General features: G+C 39.8%; 2 protein-coding genes across 11 annotated transcripts in view; one reads left to right on the forward strand and one right to left on the reverse strand.

The window, feature by feature from the left end:
* Positions 1–8,922, forward strand: part of RARB (retinoic acid receptor beta) — a 724,626-nt gene extending 715,704 nt beyond the window's left edge. For all 7 annotated transcript variants that reach the window (XM_077865432.1, XM_077865439.1, XM_077865433.1 and 4 more), the window contains 3 exons: positions 4,379–4,583; positions 5,434–5,592; positions 7,407–8,922. In XM_077865432.1, coding sequence (XP_077721558.1) covers positions 4,379–4,583; positions 5,434–5,592; positions 7,407–7,603 — 561 coding nt within the window. In that variant the 3' untranslated portion in view covers positions 7,604–8,922. The remainder of the gene's footprint in view (positions 1–4,378; positions 4,584–5,433; positions 5,593–7,406) is intronic.
* Positions 8,923–8,969: 47 nt separating this feature from the next.
* Positions 8,970–15,698, reverse strand: part of TOP2B (DNA topoisomerase II beta) — a 58,999-nt gene continuing 52,270 nt past the window's right edge. For all 4 annotated transcript variants that reach the window (XM_077865429.1, XM_077865427.1, XM_077865431.1 and 1 more), the window contains exons 32-36: positions 15,478–15,557; positions 14,135–14,245; positions 11,954–12,076; positions 10,356–10,450; positions 8,970–9,460 (exon numbers count right to left, since the gene is read on the reverse strand). In XM_077865429.1, the coding sequence (XP_077721555.1) occupies positions 9,293–9,460; positions 10,356–10,450; positions 11,954–12,076; positions 14,135–14,245; positions 15,478–15,557 (577 nt within the window). In that variant the 3' untranslated portion in view covers positions 8,970–9,292. The remainder of the gene's footprint in view (positions 9,461–10,355; positions 10,451–11,953; positions 12,077–14,134; positions 14,246–15,477; positions 15,558–15,698) is intronic.

The following is a 15,698-nucleotide window of genomic DNA, read 5'->3' on the forward strand; positions in this document are numbered from 1 at the left end:
TGCCACATGGACCTTTCCATGGGGCTGCTTGAGTGTCCTCATGATGTGTCAACCGGCTTCCCCCAAAATGAGATTTAAGAGAGCCAACAAGGAGGAGTCCACGGTGCCTCGCCTCCTGTGACTTACTCTCCAGAGTCACACCTGTTGCTTCCCCTGGATTCTGTGTTGGAATCCAGTCACTGGGTCCTGCCCTCACTCAAGGGGAGGGGAATGAAACTTTACTCCTTTCAGAGAGTAGTAGCAAAGAATTCAGAGGCATATTCTAAAACCACTGTACATGCTGTACGTACCTCGTTTTAAAACCATTTTATTGCATATTTCAAAAAAAAAATCGGGTGATAGGGTAGAAAGCAGTAGGTTTTAGGAAGTGTGTTCACCGTGCTTTCTGAGGAGGTGACATTTGAACTGAGCTCTGAGAGGAAGAATCATGAAGATCAAGGGCAAAGCATCAAAGGCAGAGGGAACAGCAAGTGCAAATATGCTTTGCTGCGGCGCTGAGTTACTAGAGATTCAGAAAGACCGACGTGGCCAGAAGTTAAGGAGCAAGGGGAAAGGAGGAGCGGTGATGGGATAGGTGGAGGCCGTGGAGGCTGCTGTGGGAAGAAGTTTGGATGTTACGGATCTAAGGCAGCTCGAAGCCCCTGGAGGGGTTTTAGCAAGAGCGAGGTCCCCTGTGATGGAGATTTTGAACACCATGCTCCAGCTGTAGGAGCAGGAGCGGAGGCCCTCACCAGAGGAGACGTGATGGTGGCTTGGATCAGAGTGGCCCCAGGGACAAGGAGCAAAGGGGACAGGTCTCTATTTCCTGGGATCCCACATGCTCGGGTCCTCCCAGGGCTCCAGTCTCAGGCGGTCTGCTCCCAGAGGGCACCCCAAAGCCGTAGTACGATACTCAGCTGTCCTTGCTGAAGGCAGGAAGGCTGCGGGTCCTTCTCACTCTGAGGAGCATCAGGTTTGCCCATCAGCAGAGCCCTGTGCCGCCCAACGGGGCCCTCCTTGGGGAAGTCAGCCTCGCCTGGACTGTTGATACCCCCCTCGTGGGGCGTGCGTGCTCCCCTGTGCGGATGAGAAGCCCCCGTTTCAAACAAAGGGCGTTTTAATACTGGTGAGGCATTTGGTAGTTGCCGCTGGTGTCTGACTTTCACGGAATGGAACTCCTTGGTTCCTGTCCAGCGGCAGGCCCAGCCACAAACCTCGAGGGGGACGCCTGCCGCCCACTGGGCCCGGCAGGGCAGGGTGGGAGTGCAGGCTCCCCTGATAAAAGAAGACATTGACCATTCACCCGTCTCACGCCATGTGCCTTCCTCTCTGGACAGCCCATTAATACTTGGTTTGGGTTTTGAACTTTCGAGGGAGAGAGGCAACAGAACATAGTTTAAATGCTTCATTAGAATCCAAATGTTTTCCGACTTTTGAGGAGGGGCACCCTTCAGAATAGAATCGTTCAAAAGAGACATTTGTGCGTTCCTGTTCGGACTTGGATTTCTAAGTGATCTGTTGACAGCTTGCAAATGCCTAAATCTTGGTCTTCTGTTCCTTTCCAGCAAATCCTGGTTTCTTTCATTCTTGCAGGGACAGATCTAGTGCACTCACTTCTTGGCAGCGTGCTGCAGCTGCAAAGACTTATTTAGTACCTATTTGATTCCAAACTGGAAATGTGTCTGGGGATTTTGAGCCCATAAATACTGAGCATCTGACTCTGCCCGTCCCGTGACACCTCCCCAGGCAGGCATATTTCCCCATGATCCTCCAGCGGGTGGAGGGGAACACGGGCTGGGGGCTAGGAGTCCTGTGTTCTGTCCTGGCACCATTACTTGGGTGATCTTGGACACTGTACTTCAGCTCCTGTGGTTTTCAGGGGAACTAAGGTTTATCACCTGTTGGTTCCTTTGCTGCTCTGACATTGGGAATGGCTTTGTACAAGCTCCTTAGCTACCAAGATGAAGTGCAACAGGTCAGCCACTCGGGGACCCAGAGGAAATGGCTGGACTGGCTCAGAGAGGTCCCCAGGCAAATATCTGGGAGGCAAAAATGGCCACCCATCCACTGAAGAGGAATCTTTGTAATGTTTTAGTAACTACTCACATTCAGTTGCTTTCCAGTTCACTGTGTCACTTGATCACATGATAAGAATGTTAAGTTAAAGTGAAGTTTGCAAAATTTTCCATTTCCAAGCTGCTGGCCATGCACTCCTATATACCAGGTAGGTCACCACGAATAACTGTTCAGGTTGTGCACTGCACAGAGGCACCCAGCCAAGGAGACAACTGAGGTTAACCTCCAAATTAATGCTAGGCTAGATGTCGTTTCACCATAGGCAGCTGAGTGTGGAGAGTGGTGGGAAGGGGGAGGAGGCAGCTGTGAAGCAGAGGTTAAGAGCACAGTGGAGTGGAGTGCTAAGTGCTAGGGACAGATTGCCTGAAACAATCATGCCACCTAATGGTTATGTGACCTAGGACAAGCTTCTGGCATTTGTTTCCCTATCTGTAAAATGGGATAACAGTAGTACCTAACATATGAGTTGATAGGAGAATTAAGTAATATGTTAGAACACTTCGCACAGCACCTAGCATGATCAAAAAACATTAGCTATTACCCATTAGAGGTGGGAGTGTGAATCATTCACCCTTCTCCTCTCAGATGTTCTTCTGACCAAGAAGACATTGGAGTCGGGCTGGTTTGTTTGTTTTGTTTTGTTTAATCAGCCGATGTCCCATGCCCTCACTTTACAGGGTGTCCTAATGCTCTCCAAGTTCACACTGGAGTCCTGACTGTAAGAGGACGGCTGGCTCCTAGCCCACTGTCTTGGAGGTTCAGAGAGCATGTGACTTTTCCAGCATGACAGCCCTGTCCCCCAGCTAATGTGGTAACTTAGCCAGTCAGATAGGATGGTCTTCTGCACAGGAAATGTCCTTGCCCTAAACCCCTGGCACTGAAAAACTTGACCTGGTTCTTGCTTTAGGAGTCCTGGTGGGAATATGGAGTGGAGAGGGGGCTCTTCTACAGGGACTTCCATCTTAGCTGGGAGTCCTGTGGCTCTGTCAGAGAGCCACGCCCTCCGCATATGGCCGGGTCACAAGAAAATCGCAGACCCTTCTGATCACATCTGTCATCCTCTATGTTGACACAAAGGTGGACATTCATGGCAACCACACCCAAACTGAGCACTAGCATCTGGAAAGAACACTCCGCTACCTCAGCCTATTGGGTTATTCACTCCTGTCCAGATGGAATAAATTTCTGTCTGTGCTTCATGCAGCTCTGAGGCTTTTTTTAGAGGGATAAGTCAAATGTAGAAGAAACCTGGCTGGCAGAAAGGCCCCTCATCGTGGTTGGTACAGAAATAAGCTTCTGGGTGGATGAGTGCTCTGGATTACATGGAACTTCTTGCCAGCAGTGTGGACTGATAGGGCAGTGGGAATACCAGCTGGCTTGACTATATATATACAGAGGGCATTTTGGAGTTTACCATGCTGAGCAAGGCCCGAAGGTCCAGAGCACCAAGCAGGCAACTTCCTAGCAGCAGATGTGTCAGAGTTTTAAATCAAGGGCATGCCAGGTGGCATTGGAAGATCACGGTCTCATGACCCAGGCTTCTCACTTAACAGAAATCCCCACCATATTTCTGGGCTTAATTGAAATGCTGCCTCTTTTGAATCTGCCCTTGAGATCCTCCTGGCTGTGTCAGAGCTTTCCTCCTCCCAAATGCCCAAGCACTTTGCAGTTCCCTTTGTGCTGCTTGTATTCTAGTAGTCTGTGAACTGTGGGGTCAGGGAGCCTCACCTGGGTTTGAATTAAATCCAGCCTCATGTTAACTGTGTGACATTGGTCATGTGGCTTAACCTTTCTGAGCTTCAGTCCCTCATCTGTAAAATAAGAGTAACATTCACTTTACTGAAGTGTTTGAAAGCTTGAACGTAGGCCATGTATAACACTTGACATATACTAGGCATTTAATAAATGGTAGATATTGCTTTTTTTTTTTCCTTTTTGTAGACTGTAAGCTCTTAAAAAAAAATACTTTTCTTTCTATCCCCAGCACCTGGCACAGTGCCTGGGACATAAGTAGGTACTCAGTAAATGTTTACTTGAGTCAAATGAATTACTTTCAGCACAGATATTTCTCACAATTTCTTGTGTCCTATTTATTATTCCCTAAATAAAGTTTAGCCCATGTTTGACTTCTACAGTCTTTTAATGAAAGGGCTGAAGACATTCCACGTTCAAAGAGGGCCAGGAGGGCAGTGTGCCTCATGGGATGCAAGAGCTTCTTGGAAATCTTCAGTGTTATTTCCTGCCTAGATCTGGTTGATGCTGTAAGGACAGGCTGGCTTTCATGACCCCATCAAATATGGTTTGTTTGTTTTTTCCCTTCCAGATTCTTAGAATTTGCACCAGGTATACCCCAGAACAAGACACCATGACTTTTTCAGATGGCCTTACCCTAAATCGAACTCAGATGCACAATGCTGGATTTGGTCCTCTGACTGACCTTGTGTTCACCTTTGCCAACCAGCTCCTGCCTTTGGAAATGGATGACACAGAAACAGGCCTTCTCAGTGCCATCTGCTTAATCTGTGGAGGTACCAACCACCTAGAAAACCTTCATGAGATTCCATCAAAAGCAGCTTACACTTATAATTTATGGGGAATTCCTACCTCCATTTTGGAGTTCTTTTGCATGGAAAAAGACACGTGAATAAACAGCCAGGCATGCATGTTTGGGGTTTGTTGCATCTTTCTGTATCGTTGTACGTTAAATAAAGCTATTTGGGATCCTTTTGCTCTGAAATACCAAAATGCTATTTCTCCAGTTGCCACCAGTATTTTTTTCCAAGCAGGATCAGACTGTTGTAAAATAAATTGCCTAAGGACATTTTAATGATAAGTAAGGGACTGCCATGTGCTGTTCTGTTTGTGAATTTAGTGGCTGGGACTACAAGTCACTGGGTTGTCTGGCCCCCACCCCACCCCCAGCCCTGGAAGGACTGGGATAAAATATGGCTTTCTTCTTTGTACTGACTCCTCCTGGCTCACAGGAGGTTGACTTGTAAGTGGTTAAAAAGTAATGGCTTTAATTACGGGGCCGTTTTACCTTGCCTTTCTAACCAGGCGGCTGCTTGAAGTTGGTTTGAATTCAGTTCAGTAGTGACACCTCCTGGTCACGAGAAGTAATGGTCTCCCTGGAACAAAAGCTACCAGGCATCAAAATGTGCTTTTGACCAGCAAGAGGGACATTTTCAAGTATCACTGCTTAAAGCAGTCGCATGTATCTTCAAACCTGTATATGTGTTTGAATCATCAAATTAATAAAATCATAATATATGAGGACCAAGGAAACAAGAAAGGGAAATGAGTGGCAGCCCTTTTGCCTGGTAAGCATGTAACTCTGTCCTGATACTAATTGTTCAATACTTTATTCCTGCAAACTAGACCGCCAGGACCTTGAGGAACCAACAAAAGTAGATAAGCTACAGGAACCACTGCTGGAAGCACTAAAAATTTATATCAGAAAGAGACGACCCAGCAAGCCTCACATGTTTCCAAAGATCTTAATGAAAATCACAGATCTCCGCAGCATCAGTGCTAAAGGTATGTCTTCAGAGTCTACATGGTATTTACGAAGTGGTCCTGACTTGTTTTTTGTTTGTTTTTTGTTCTGACTTGTTTTTTTAAACTCGACGTTTTCATTCGGGATGTTTGATAATAGCTTATTTGTTGTTGGTCTGGAACTCATTTCTCATGGAAATCAAAATGAATAGTGTCCACCCTTTAAAAAACCTTGTATCTTACCCTACTCAATGATCTTAATAGATTAGGAATTTATAATTCAGGTGACTACATGAACAGAAAAACTGTTTTTTTTTTTTTTAAAGATTCATTTATTTTAGAGTATGCACGCCCATGAGTGCAAGGCAATAGGGAGGGGCAGAGGAAGGAAGAGAATTGCAAGCAGACTCCCTGCTGAGCGCCAAGCCCTACTGAGGGCTCGATTGCAAGAACCCTGAGATCACGACCTGAGTTGAAACTGAGAGTCAGACAGGACCGTTTTACTGACTGAGCCACCCAGGGAGCTGCTAGAAAAAGTATTTTCAAGAGAACATACTATATATTGACAGGCTTTTTAATTTCATAGTTTTATCCATTTCATTCCTTTCCACATATGCTCTGGTAGATATAAACTTGACTGAATTTTTTCTGACCATCCAAACCTCAGAAAATGAATAGTAATTAAGGCAACAGTTATTGGTGAAGTTTCTCTCTCAATTAATGTTGCATTGCTCTCTTGTGTATAGGCAAATTTGCTTCTGCACATTTCTCAGCAAAGGAATTCTTGCCGTCCTGTAAGGTATAAATATCCCCTGCCTAGTGATTTTTAGTTTGTGTGGCAACTCAAGCAATTACAGGAGTGCCTAGAGCCATATGACAGTTGAGTGCTAGCATTAGGGCTTTTCTGTGTAGAGAGAAAACTCAGCAGCCATCCGTGGTACCGAGTGTGCTGTTGTCCTTCTCCTTCCCCATTAGCATGCTCTGTCCCTGAAGATCTCGCTGTGCCAGGGAACAAACTCTACATCTCAGAAAGTGCTTTAAAAACAGAGTGAACTTGCTTGACAAGGAGTCTCCGTTCTTGAGCTACTTCTAAGAGATTTCCTCAGTGAGCCATTCTGAGTTCATCCCTAACATGGGATTAAGAGTATCTGCAAACAGCAGATACCAGTGCTTGGCCATTATAATTATGATGATTTTAAAAACAATGAGGCTGTTTAACTTAATACTGTCATTCTCTATATCTAGCTAGACCAGTGCTAATAGAATTTACTGTGATTATGGAAATATTCTATAATCTGCATTGTCCAATACAAGTAGCCACTAGCCACACGTGGCTCTCAAGCACTTAAAAAGTGGCTAATGCAATTGAGGCACTGTTTTTCCTAATTGTATTTAATTTAACGAATTTAAATTTAAATCGCCACATGTAGCTGGTGCCTCCTGTGCTGGACAGTGCCGAGCTACATCAACTTGATAATCAATCACTACACATTCATTACTTAAGTCACTTCCTTCATTTGTGGGTAACTGGTATCCTTTACAACGATCTCGTTTTAAGATAGGCTCTTTCTGGTCTTTTATCAGGAACTTCTTTTTGTAGATTATGTTAAGTAAATATATACTGCTAACCTTGCCTAAAACAGACTCAGGCATGGAATATCCTCAAATTTAAGCAAGTTGCCATACCCGTGCTGCTTTCCTACACATGAAGTAAGAAAGACTATTTAAATGTTGTAAAGTCAGGACGGCCACTGGTGGCACAGTTTACACCTTTGTTAAAGTAAATGGAAGACGATCCCTCATTATTCAGCTTAACTCCTTATCTCTACCAGATTTCTATTATCTCTCTTTAAAAGGTGCAGAACGTGTAATTACCTTGAAAATGGAAATTCCTGGATCAATGCCACCTCTCATTCAGGAAATGCTGGAGAATTCTGAAGGACATGAACCCTTGACCCCAAGTTCAAGTGGGAACCCAGCGGAGCACAGTCCCAGCATCTCACCTAGCTCAGTGGAAAACAGCGGTGTCAGTCAATCACCACTGGTGCAATAAGACACTTTCCAGCTACTTCAAACATTCCCCAAGACTTTCAGTTCCAGGACTTAAAACGCAAGAAAAAAGAAAAACATTTTTACTGCTGCTTAGTTTTTGGACTGAAAATATATTAAAACTCAAGAAGGACCAAGAAGTTTTCATATGTATCAATATATACTCCTCACTGTCTAACTTACCTAGAAGTACAGACTTTTTAAATTCTAAAAATCAGCCATTTCATGCAACCAGAAACTAGTTAAAAGCTTCTATTTTCCTCTTTGAACACTCAAGATTGCATGGCAAAGACCCAGTCAAAATGATTTACCCTGGTTAAGTTTCTGAAGACTTTGTACATACAGAAGTATGGCTCTGTTCTTTCTATACTGTATGTTTGGTGCTTTCCTTTTGCCTTGCATACTCAGAATAACCAAGACACCAAGGTTGTGAAACAGACTACTGTACGTGTCCAGCTCAGAAAGGCTCAAAAAAAACACAAAAAACAAAAAACTGTCTTGCTTTCACAGAGCAATCAGAACATCAAGGTAAGGAAAGGGGACTGTTGTACAGTATGACAAGATAAAGCTAGAGATAATTCTAATTTAGTTAGTATGGAAGCTTGTCCTTGCTCTTTTTGACGCTCTCAAATTGCGTCTATTTCATGTTGCCCAGTAAAAAGATACAAATTCACTGCACTAGCAGAAGAGAATTCTGTATCCGTGTAACTGCCAGTTCAGTTAATCAGATGTCATTTGTTCAATTGTTAATGTCACTTTAACAGTGGTTTATTAATGGCATAGCTACACAATTTAAAAAAAATACATTTTTACAGTAATGGTAGCCTCAAAGGCAGAAACACTTTTCAGTGTTAATAAGTTTTTTGTTTACCTAGTCACAAGCCATTAGGGAAATTTCATGGGATAATTCATGGGATAATTAGACTGGTCTACCACCTACACCATGTAACTCCAGTGTCCTTTCTGATTCGTGCCTGGTATTGAGGGTTTTCTTCCAGCCTCCCTGACGCCCAGGGGCTAAAATATGGACTCCCAAAGGCATGGACAGAGAATCTGCATCCTTTGACCTTGTTCGATCACTATGAAGCAGAGTGAAAGCTGTGGTAGAGTGGTTAACAGATACAAGTGTCAGTTTCTTAGTTCTCATTTAAGCACTAGTGGAATTTTTTTTTTTTTTTGATATATTAGCAAGTCTGTGATGTACTTTCACTGGCTCTGTTTGTACATTGAGATTGTTTAACAATGCTTTCTATGTTCATATACTGTTTACCTTTTTCCATGGAGTCTCCTGGCAAAGAATAAAATATATTTATTTTAAAAGTGTATGGGAGATTTTACTACACTTTCATCTTTAGTAAAGACACCGAGTACACAGTTCCATTTTTAATGTTTAAATTTCATTTCAAAAAGCAGGTCTGTAGTCTGCAACCATGACAATTAAAATCTGTGCTAATGCACGGCAGTCTATAACAATTCTACAAGCCAATCAGACAGTACATGACATTTCAATGAGTAAAAAAGAGCATAAAACTGTATGTGTAAGAACAAAATGTTAAAAGGCCTACCACAATAATAAAAAACCATCAATTACATCATCACATTAAAATAAGCCAGATGTACAAAAGTCTGAGACAGAAAAGACAAAAGGACAACACAATTTATCTGTTGAAAAATGTTTGTGCTCTTTGGGCACTTAATTAAACATTGCAAAATCAACATCTTCTTCTTCATCAGACTCTGCAAAATATTTTACTTCTTTCCTAGCCCTACCGGTCCGTGGCAGAGAAGGTGGTTCAGAAGTGAAGTCTGATGGGAAGATGTCCACATCTGAATCCTGATCAAAAGATGTTTTCTTCGGTTTCTAGACAGGTTGAAAAAAAAAAAAAAGATTTAAAAATATCCGAGTTAAAATAGAATTATTCCTTACACTCGAGAAATATTGTAAATGATGAGGTTTCTAAAATCAGAATTGTAATGCTGACTTAAGTGTAAGGCCAGTTACCTAATCCTTTATCCGCTTTGTAAAAATAAGTCTAATAATCTACCACCCTGGTGCTCTGTTTGTTCTGAACTTCTATATCGCCAAGCAAATATACAAAGTGCCCAGATTAGTAAAAAGTACTCATTTATAAGTACCTAGAAATTCATGAAAGGAAAAACAAGACTTATGCACAGTATGGAGTGCACTCTATGTTTATAAAAATGCAGGGAAGAGTCACCAAGATGGACCAGAGGCACGAAATCAAGATGGAAAGCAGCATAAAGCTGAAATCATCTATGTTTGTATTTTTAAGTTCTAATACGAAGAGAGAGAGAAAAAAAGAGGGACACCTGATGCTTTTCTTTTACCTTAAAAAGATTGTGTGCTTCTGGAGAAAGGTCAGACTGTCAAAATTAGCCATAGTCCAAAAAAAAAAAAAAAGTTAGCCCTAGTTAAATAAATCCAAGTTAAAAAGAAATAGCCTTTATTTGGTCTGGAAAATATTATTTCAGACAGGTAGCATATAAGTTCTATGGCTCACTGGGTGAAATAGAATACTCTTAATTAAGTAGGCTAATTTATGCCCATAGTTTTATCCAAGAAATAGTCCTGATTATATGGGTTTTATACTTGGATAATTCTTTAACCATCCATAAGCCCTCTATGCATAAGACAGGCTAGGTTTAAAGCTGTTAAAAGACATTTTAGTAATAAGCCAACTAAGCCAGTTATAGATCATCATAAAACAATGCATTAAAAAGATGTTCCTAATTACCTTGCTTGTTGTTTTGGATGTTTTCCTGCCAGGGTTATAATCACCTTCATTTTCAGAGCCAGATGCTTTCCTTTTCTTTGCCCCTCGGCCTTTACCTTAAAATGATACAAAGGATATTTTTCTCCAAGGTTAAGTGCGACAGAAAAAATAAATGCCACAACATTATACCTCACTTCTTTGGCATGCCCCAATCAGTACTGCAATCCTGGTCTCTAAATATAAATGATGAAGCAACGTTTTGGCAGCATCATTTCAGTTCTGGGATTGATATGACTGAAGAGTATTTCACAAATACATTTAAAACTAGTTGAAAGGTCCTGGTGATAAATTTTAATAACCAAGTCCCTGATATACAAGAGAAAATATTTGCATTTTGAACATGTAGTCCTTGGGCAGGAAAAGAAAATGTCTTCGAAGAGCGCTTTTTTAACTTGTATGTGATAAAAAAAAAAATCTTAGTTTCTAAATTGTAATAGGCTAGTACCTTTAAAAATACAGTATGAATTACTAGAAAAATAATACATATTTATTAGTACAAATTATATGTTTGAACGTTTACTCTAAATTTTACTTATCACATATTAGCAACAACCACTTTAAGGAGCACAGTATTAGAATAAACTCCCAGCATGAATCATGCAATGATCTGTCAAATCCACGTTCTTTCTCAGATTTAGAAGCAGCACATGCAGCAGTTGTTGTTGCCATCTACCTAACCTCTTACTCTTGTTGGAGGAGGAAGAGGGAAAGGTAATATGCAAATGGTGCCAAAATATTCTCCATCCTACAATGATGCCAGATGTCAGTGAAAGAGAAAATGGAACCAAACTACAACTTTTAAAAATTCCTTAAGACCAAAAACTAACCAGGTTGAACTTGGAATATTTATCAAATGAATCAATGAAATGGCACTTGTGAACGTATAAAAGTTTCAAACCATGCATACCATACATACTGATCTCCTCGGTCACTGTTTCTTTTTTGCCCCTATTCTCCCTTGTTTTCATGTAGGTATCTCCTTATCCCAACCACCACTTTAAGACCTAAATACACTGATGGTAACATCTGTTGGTTGGAAAAAAGGTTGACCAGCTACTCTTAGAAAAAAAAATTACACCTTACATGTAGTTTTTAAAAAGCACCTTTGAAGACTTTCTAGATAGATTCTGGGGCAAAGAGGAGTACCAGGGAGAAGAACTGATGCTGCTGCCCTTACAGATCCCTAAGTATAGTGATTGCATTTCCTAGATGAGCAAAAAGCTCCTGTCTCAGAGTCCTAGCTCCAACAAGAGTCACTCTCTAGTTGTGAGGAACCCTCACCTGACTAATAACTACTTTCAGTGAGTCTGCGGCAGGAGGTCTTTTGATCCATTCTTAGAGGTGCAAATTGCTTACTTAACCTTTTTGAGTCTCAATTCCTTAATTTCTAAAACAAAGTGCTAGACTTCCTCTGAACTCCAATTCAGCACTGATTCTTAAGACACATTACTTATTGAAGAGCAAAGCAATTTAAAACAAAACTGGTCTCCCAAAATTCAGTAAGTAGAAGAGATTCTTTTCCACATAGCATACATTAGAGGGTTAAAAATAATCCTCACCTTTTGGGGGTGTAGTCTTCTTTGGAATGCCAAATTCTGAATCTGAGTCAGAGTTTATAGTTTCTACTTTCTTCTGTTTAGGGGTTCTCTTAGGCTTAGCAGCTGTATCTGAAGACGGCTTTCCTATGAAGCAAATTTCCATTTCATAAATCAATATACTTACTAACAAACCACACTCAAGTGAATCAATCCTATAATACAATTTCTTACTGCTGATATGAAATTGAGTAGCCTTAAATAACAAAATGATACTTGGTGCCAGTGTAAAAGGCAAACAATTTCTCATAGATGACAAAATGCTTTTTATTATTAATAATTTGCCTTTTGATATTTCAAGTGAGATTATTTTATACAAAGGCCATAAAAGTGAATTAAGCAGTAACATACGTTATTTATTTATTTATTTATTTTTTTTAAGATTTTTTATTTTATTTATTCATAGAGACAGAGAGAGGCAGAGACACAGGTAGAGGGAGAAGCAGGCACCACCCAGAGAGCCCGACGTGGGACTCAATCCCGGGTCCCCAGGATCACGCCCTGGGCTGCAGGCAGCGCTAAACCGCTGCACCACCGGGGCTGCCCTAAGCAGTAACTTTTAAAAAGCAGTAGGAAAGATACAGTATAGTCATGACAGAAAAATAACTATTGGACATTAATTACAAGTCAAGTATTAATCACATGTTAGAAGTCCTAACTTCTAAAATATTTTAGAGAAAAAAAAAAAACATTTTTATGGGACCCTCAAATACTCTGAATAGAAGCTGATTCACTTCCAGTCAAAAGTTGAAATCTAGACATGGCACTTTTATGTGGAAAGAAATAAGTGCACAATAGATCCAAAGGCCTTTGTTCTTATGAATTTTGCTTTTAAAATAGACTGTAAATAGAGCTGAAAAACAAAGTCTATGTGAAAACTATGATAAGTCAGTCTTTACTTGTGTGATTAGTAAAAACTAATGTGAGGGACACCTGGGTAGCTCGGCGGTTAAGCATCTGCCTTTGGCTCAGGTCATGATCCTGGGGTCCTGAGAACAAGTCCTGCATCAGGCTCCCCCAAGAGAGTCTCTGTGTGTCTCCCATGAATAAATAAATACAGTCTTTTAAAAAAAATGGTATTTTGTGGGAACTGTAGTTTTGGAAGACTAGGGGCTTCAACTATTTCACACAGGCATCATCCATTCAACTGACACAAGGCTAGTTCAGCTACTGGTGAAACAACCAAATAGCATAGGTGGTGTAGTGTGCTAGCTTTTTAGTCAATGCTCAACTCTAAATAAGAGTGAAGAGCTTGATAAAGGAAACAAGTTAATATGTTCAAAAAAGTGATATGGCTCCCAAGTTTTCAGGGTGGTTATAAGTGCTCACATGAAGACAACTTAAAAAAAGATGCATAAAGGGAAGCTGTAGGGCCTGTTAAAGTTTGAGTTCCCCAGAAGCAGATCCCATTTCATTCCAAAACAAAGTATAGGTACTTATTTGGGAGGTGAAAAAAAGATACAAAAATGAGACACGAAGAGAGAAGCCTCTCATCACTCAGGGCTTATTATCTCTTATCATGAACAATCTCTGAGCCACTGTAAAACACACATCCCAGAGTTAGCCTACCTGAGAGAAGAGCACTAACATATTTGCAAACCAGCTTTCCTCAATCACTGATAAAGGGTGGCTGGGGTGGGGAAATATGAACATTCCAACATAGTAACAAAAAGTCCTGAGGCAAAAAGAAATATAGTCCCTGGCCAATGTGTACTGAAGTAGTATGGCGAGGGGATATGGGCAGGGCACCTGCTGTGTTGGCCACAGAAGCTTCTGCAGTTAATTAATTTCTTACCATGGTCCGTGAATTCAAAATAAGGAGGGATTTTTGTTTTTGTTTTGCTATATCTAATGCCTGACATGGGGCTCAACACGGGGCTCAACCCCAGGACTCTGAGATCATGACCTGAGCCAAAGGCAGATGCTTAACCCACTGAGCCAGTCAGGTCCCCCTTAAAATGATATCTTATACACATTTTAAATAATTACCTCATATGGTTAGAAAACAAGAGGGATTCTCCTTATATGCATTTATACTATTTTCTACTAAAGTCCAAGTGCAGTTTTAAGTTATATTAAATTTATTTTAATATCAACTATATATCATTTATGCAATGCTTAACAACATCAAATAGAAGTACATACCCTTTTTAGCAGCTATTGTTTTACTTGGAACCTTATCTGTTTGTTTCAGACCAAATGACGGTGAAAAAACAGAGGCAGAATCTTCTTCATTGCTATCAAATTTAGCTGAATCTAAAAATTACAAAGCTTTTTTTCAGTTAAGAGATTCTATAAGGATCACTTAATAGTTAAACTTTGATTCTATTTACTAATGGCTTCTCTTTAGATAATTAATCTTATAAATTTCTACTTTGTGATCATATAGTCCATAATGTATCAACAGCTGAAAACAATATAAAAATGTTACATTTCAAAAATGTTAAATCTTAAATGTTAAATGTTAAATCTGTTACAAAACAATATACAAATATTGTATTGTATTCTTAATTTTTATTTACTTTATTACTCAAATATTGAGTAATAGAGTAATAAAAATTCTTAATAGTCCCAAATGCTAATCATTTAAAACATACTGACCAACTCAAAAATATTATTTTAAAATGGAATATTAAAAAGTTCTCACTGTTGATTATTTTAGTATCTACACATCTAATGCTACTAACCATTTGAGGAATATCAGTAATGGTCAAATCTAAGAGAGTAGTAACTTCATCTTTTAAAAAGCAATTTTAAATCATTGAAAATCAATTTAAAAGGTAGGTAGGCTTACCTTCAATTTACTTTTACACTCAATTAATTAATCAATTTCTCCCTCCATTTCTCCCTCCCTCCTGCCCCCTGTCAAACCAAAACTGGAACTGTTTTGGTTTGTTAAAATGTCTACTTTGATATTATAGTTTTATATAAATGTTCTGACATGCTGTCAAAAATGCTTGTCTATATACATAGAACATATACCAAATCTGTCTGCCTATATGTGTTAGGTGTATACAAGACAATTATGCCTAACTAGTTTTGACCTTAAAAATTCTACACACAAAAATATAGAGAATAAAAAATACATACCCTGATTAAATTTGTTTCTATGAAGGTTTTAGTCTTTTAGCTACTACAGTTTAATACAGCAAATCTGAATATTAGTCCCCTTGTAGTTTTTAGAAAACTGTCACATATATATTCACATTGCCATAAAAATCAAATTTCATCTTCAAAATTTCTTTCCATATCTTTTTCTCTATCAAAACACTACACCCACATCCATATACTTCATACACACATCTACCTTTCCACCTAAATGGTTCCATAATGCCTATTTTGATTAATTAGTTAAGTACTCATCTCAGGAAAAGCAAATAAAACTTATTATGTTGAGGAAAATGTAAAACGAAGGTAAGTTTTCTATCATAAAAAAATCCATAGCGATAGTACAGTAAGTAACCGGTGAAAAGACTGAGTGAGCGTACCATCTTCTGACTTCTGAGAGTATGAAGGAAATGAGAAGAGATTCCCAAAATCTTGACTTTTTTTGTCATGTGAAGATTTTCTATTAGAAAGAAAAATTAACCACAATATAATTTAAATACACAGTTTCAACTTGGTAAATTCTATATAATATGTACTGCAGGATTATAATTAACAAAGAGAAACCAGTGAGAGGACTGTAAAGACAGGTCAACCAAACTTT

The sequence above is a fragment of the Canis aureus genome, chromosome 22, assembly GCF_053574225.1.
Source record: "Canis aureus isolate CA01 chromosome 22, VMU_Caureus_v.1.0, whole genome shotgun sequence".
Lineage (NCBI taxonomy): Eukaryota > Metazoa > Chordata > Mammalia > Carnivora > Canidae > Canis > Canis aureus.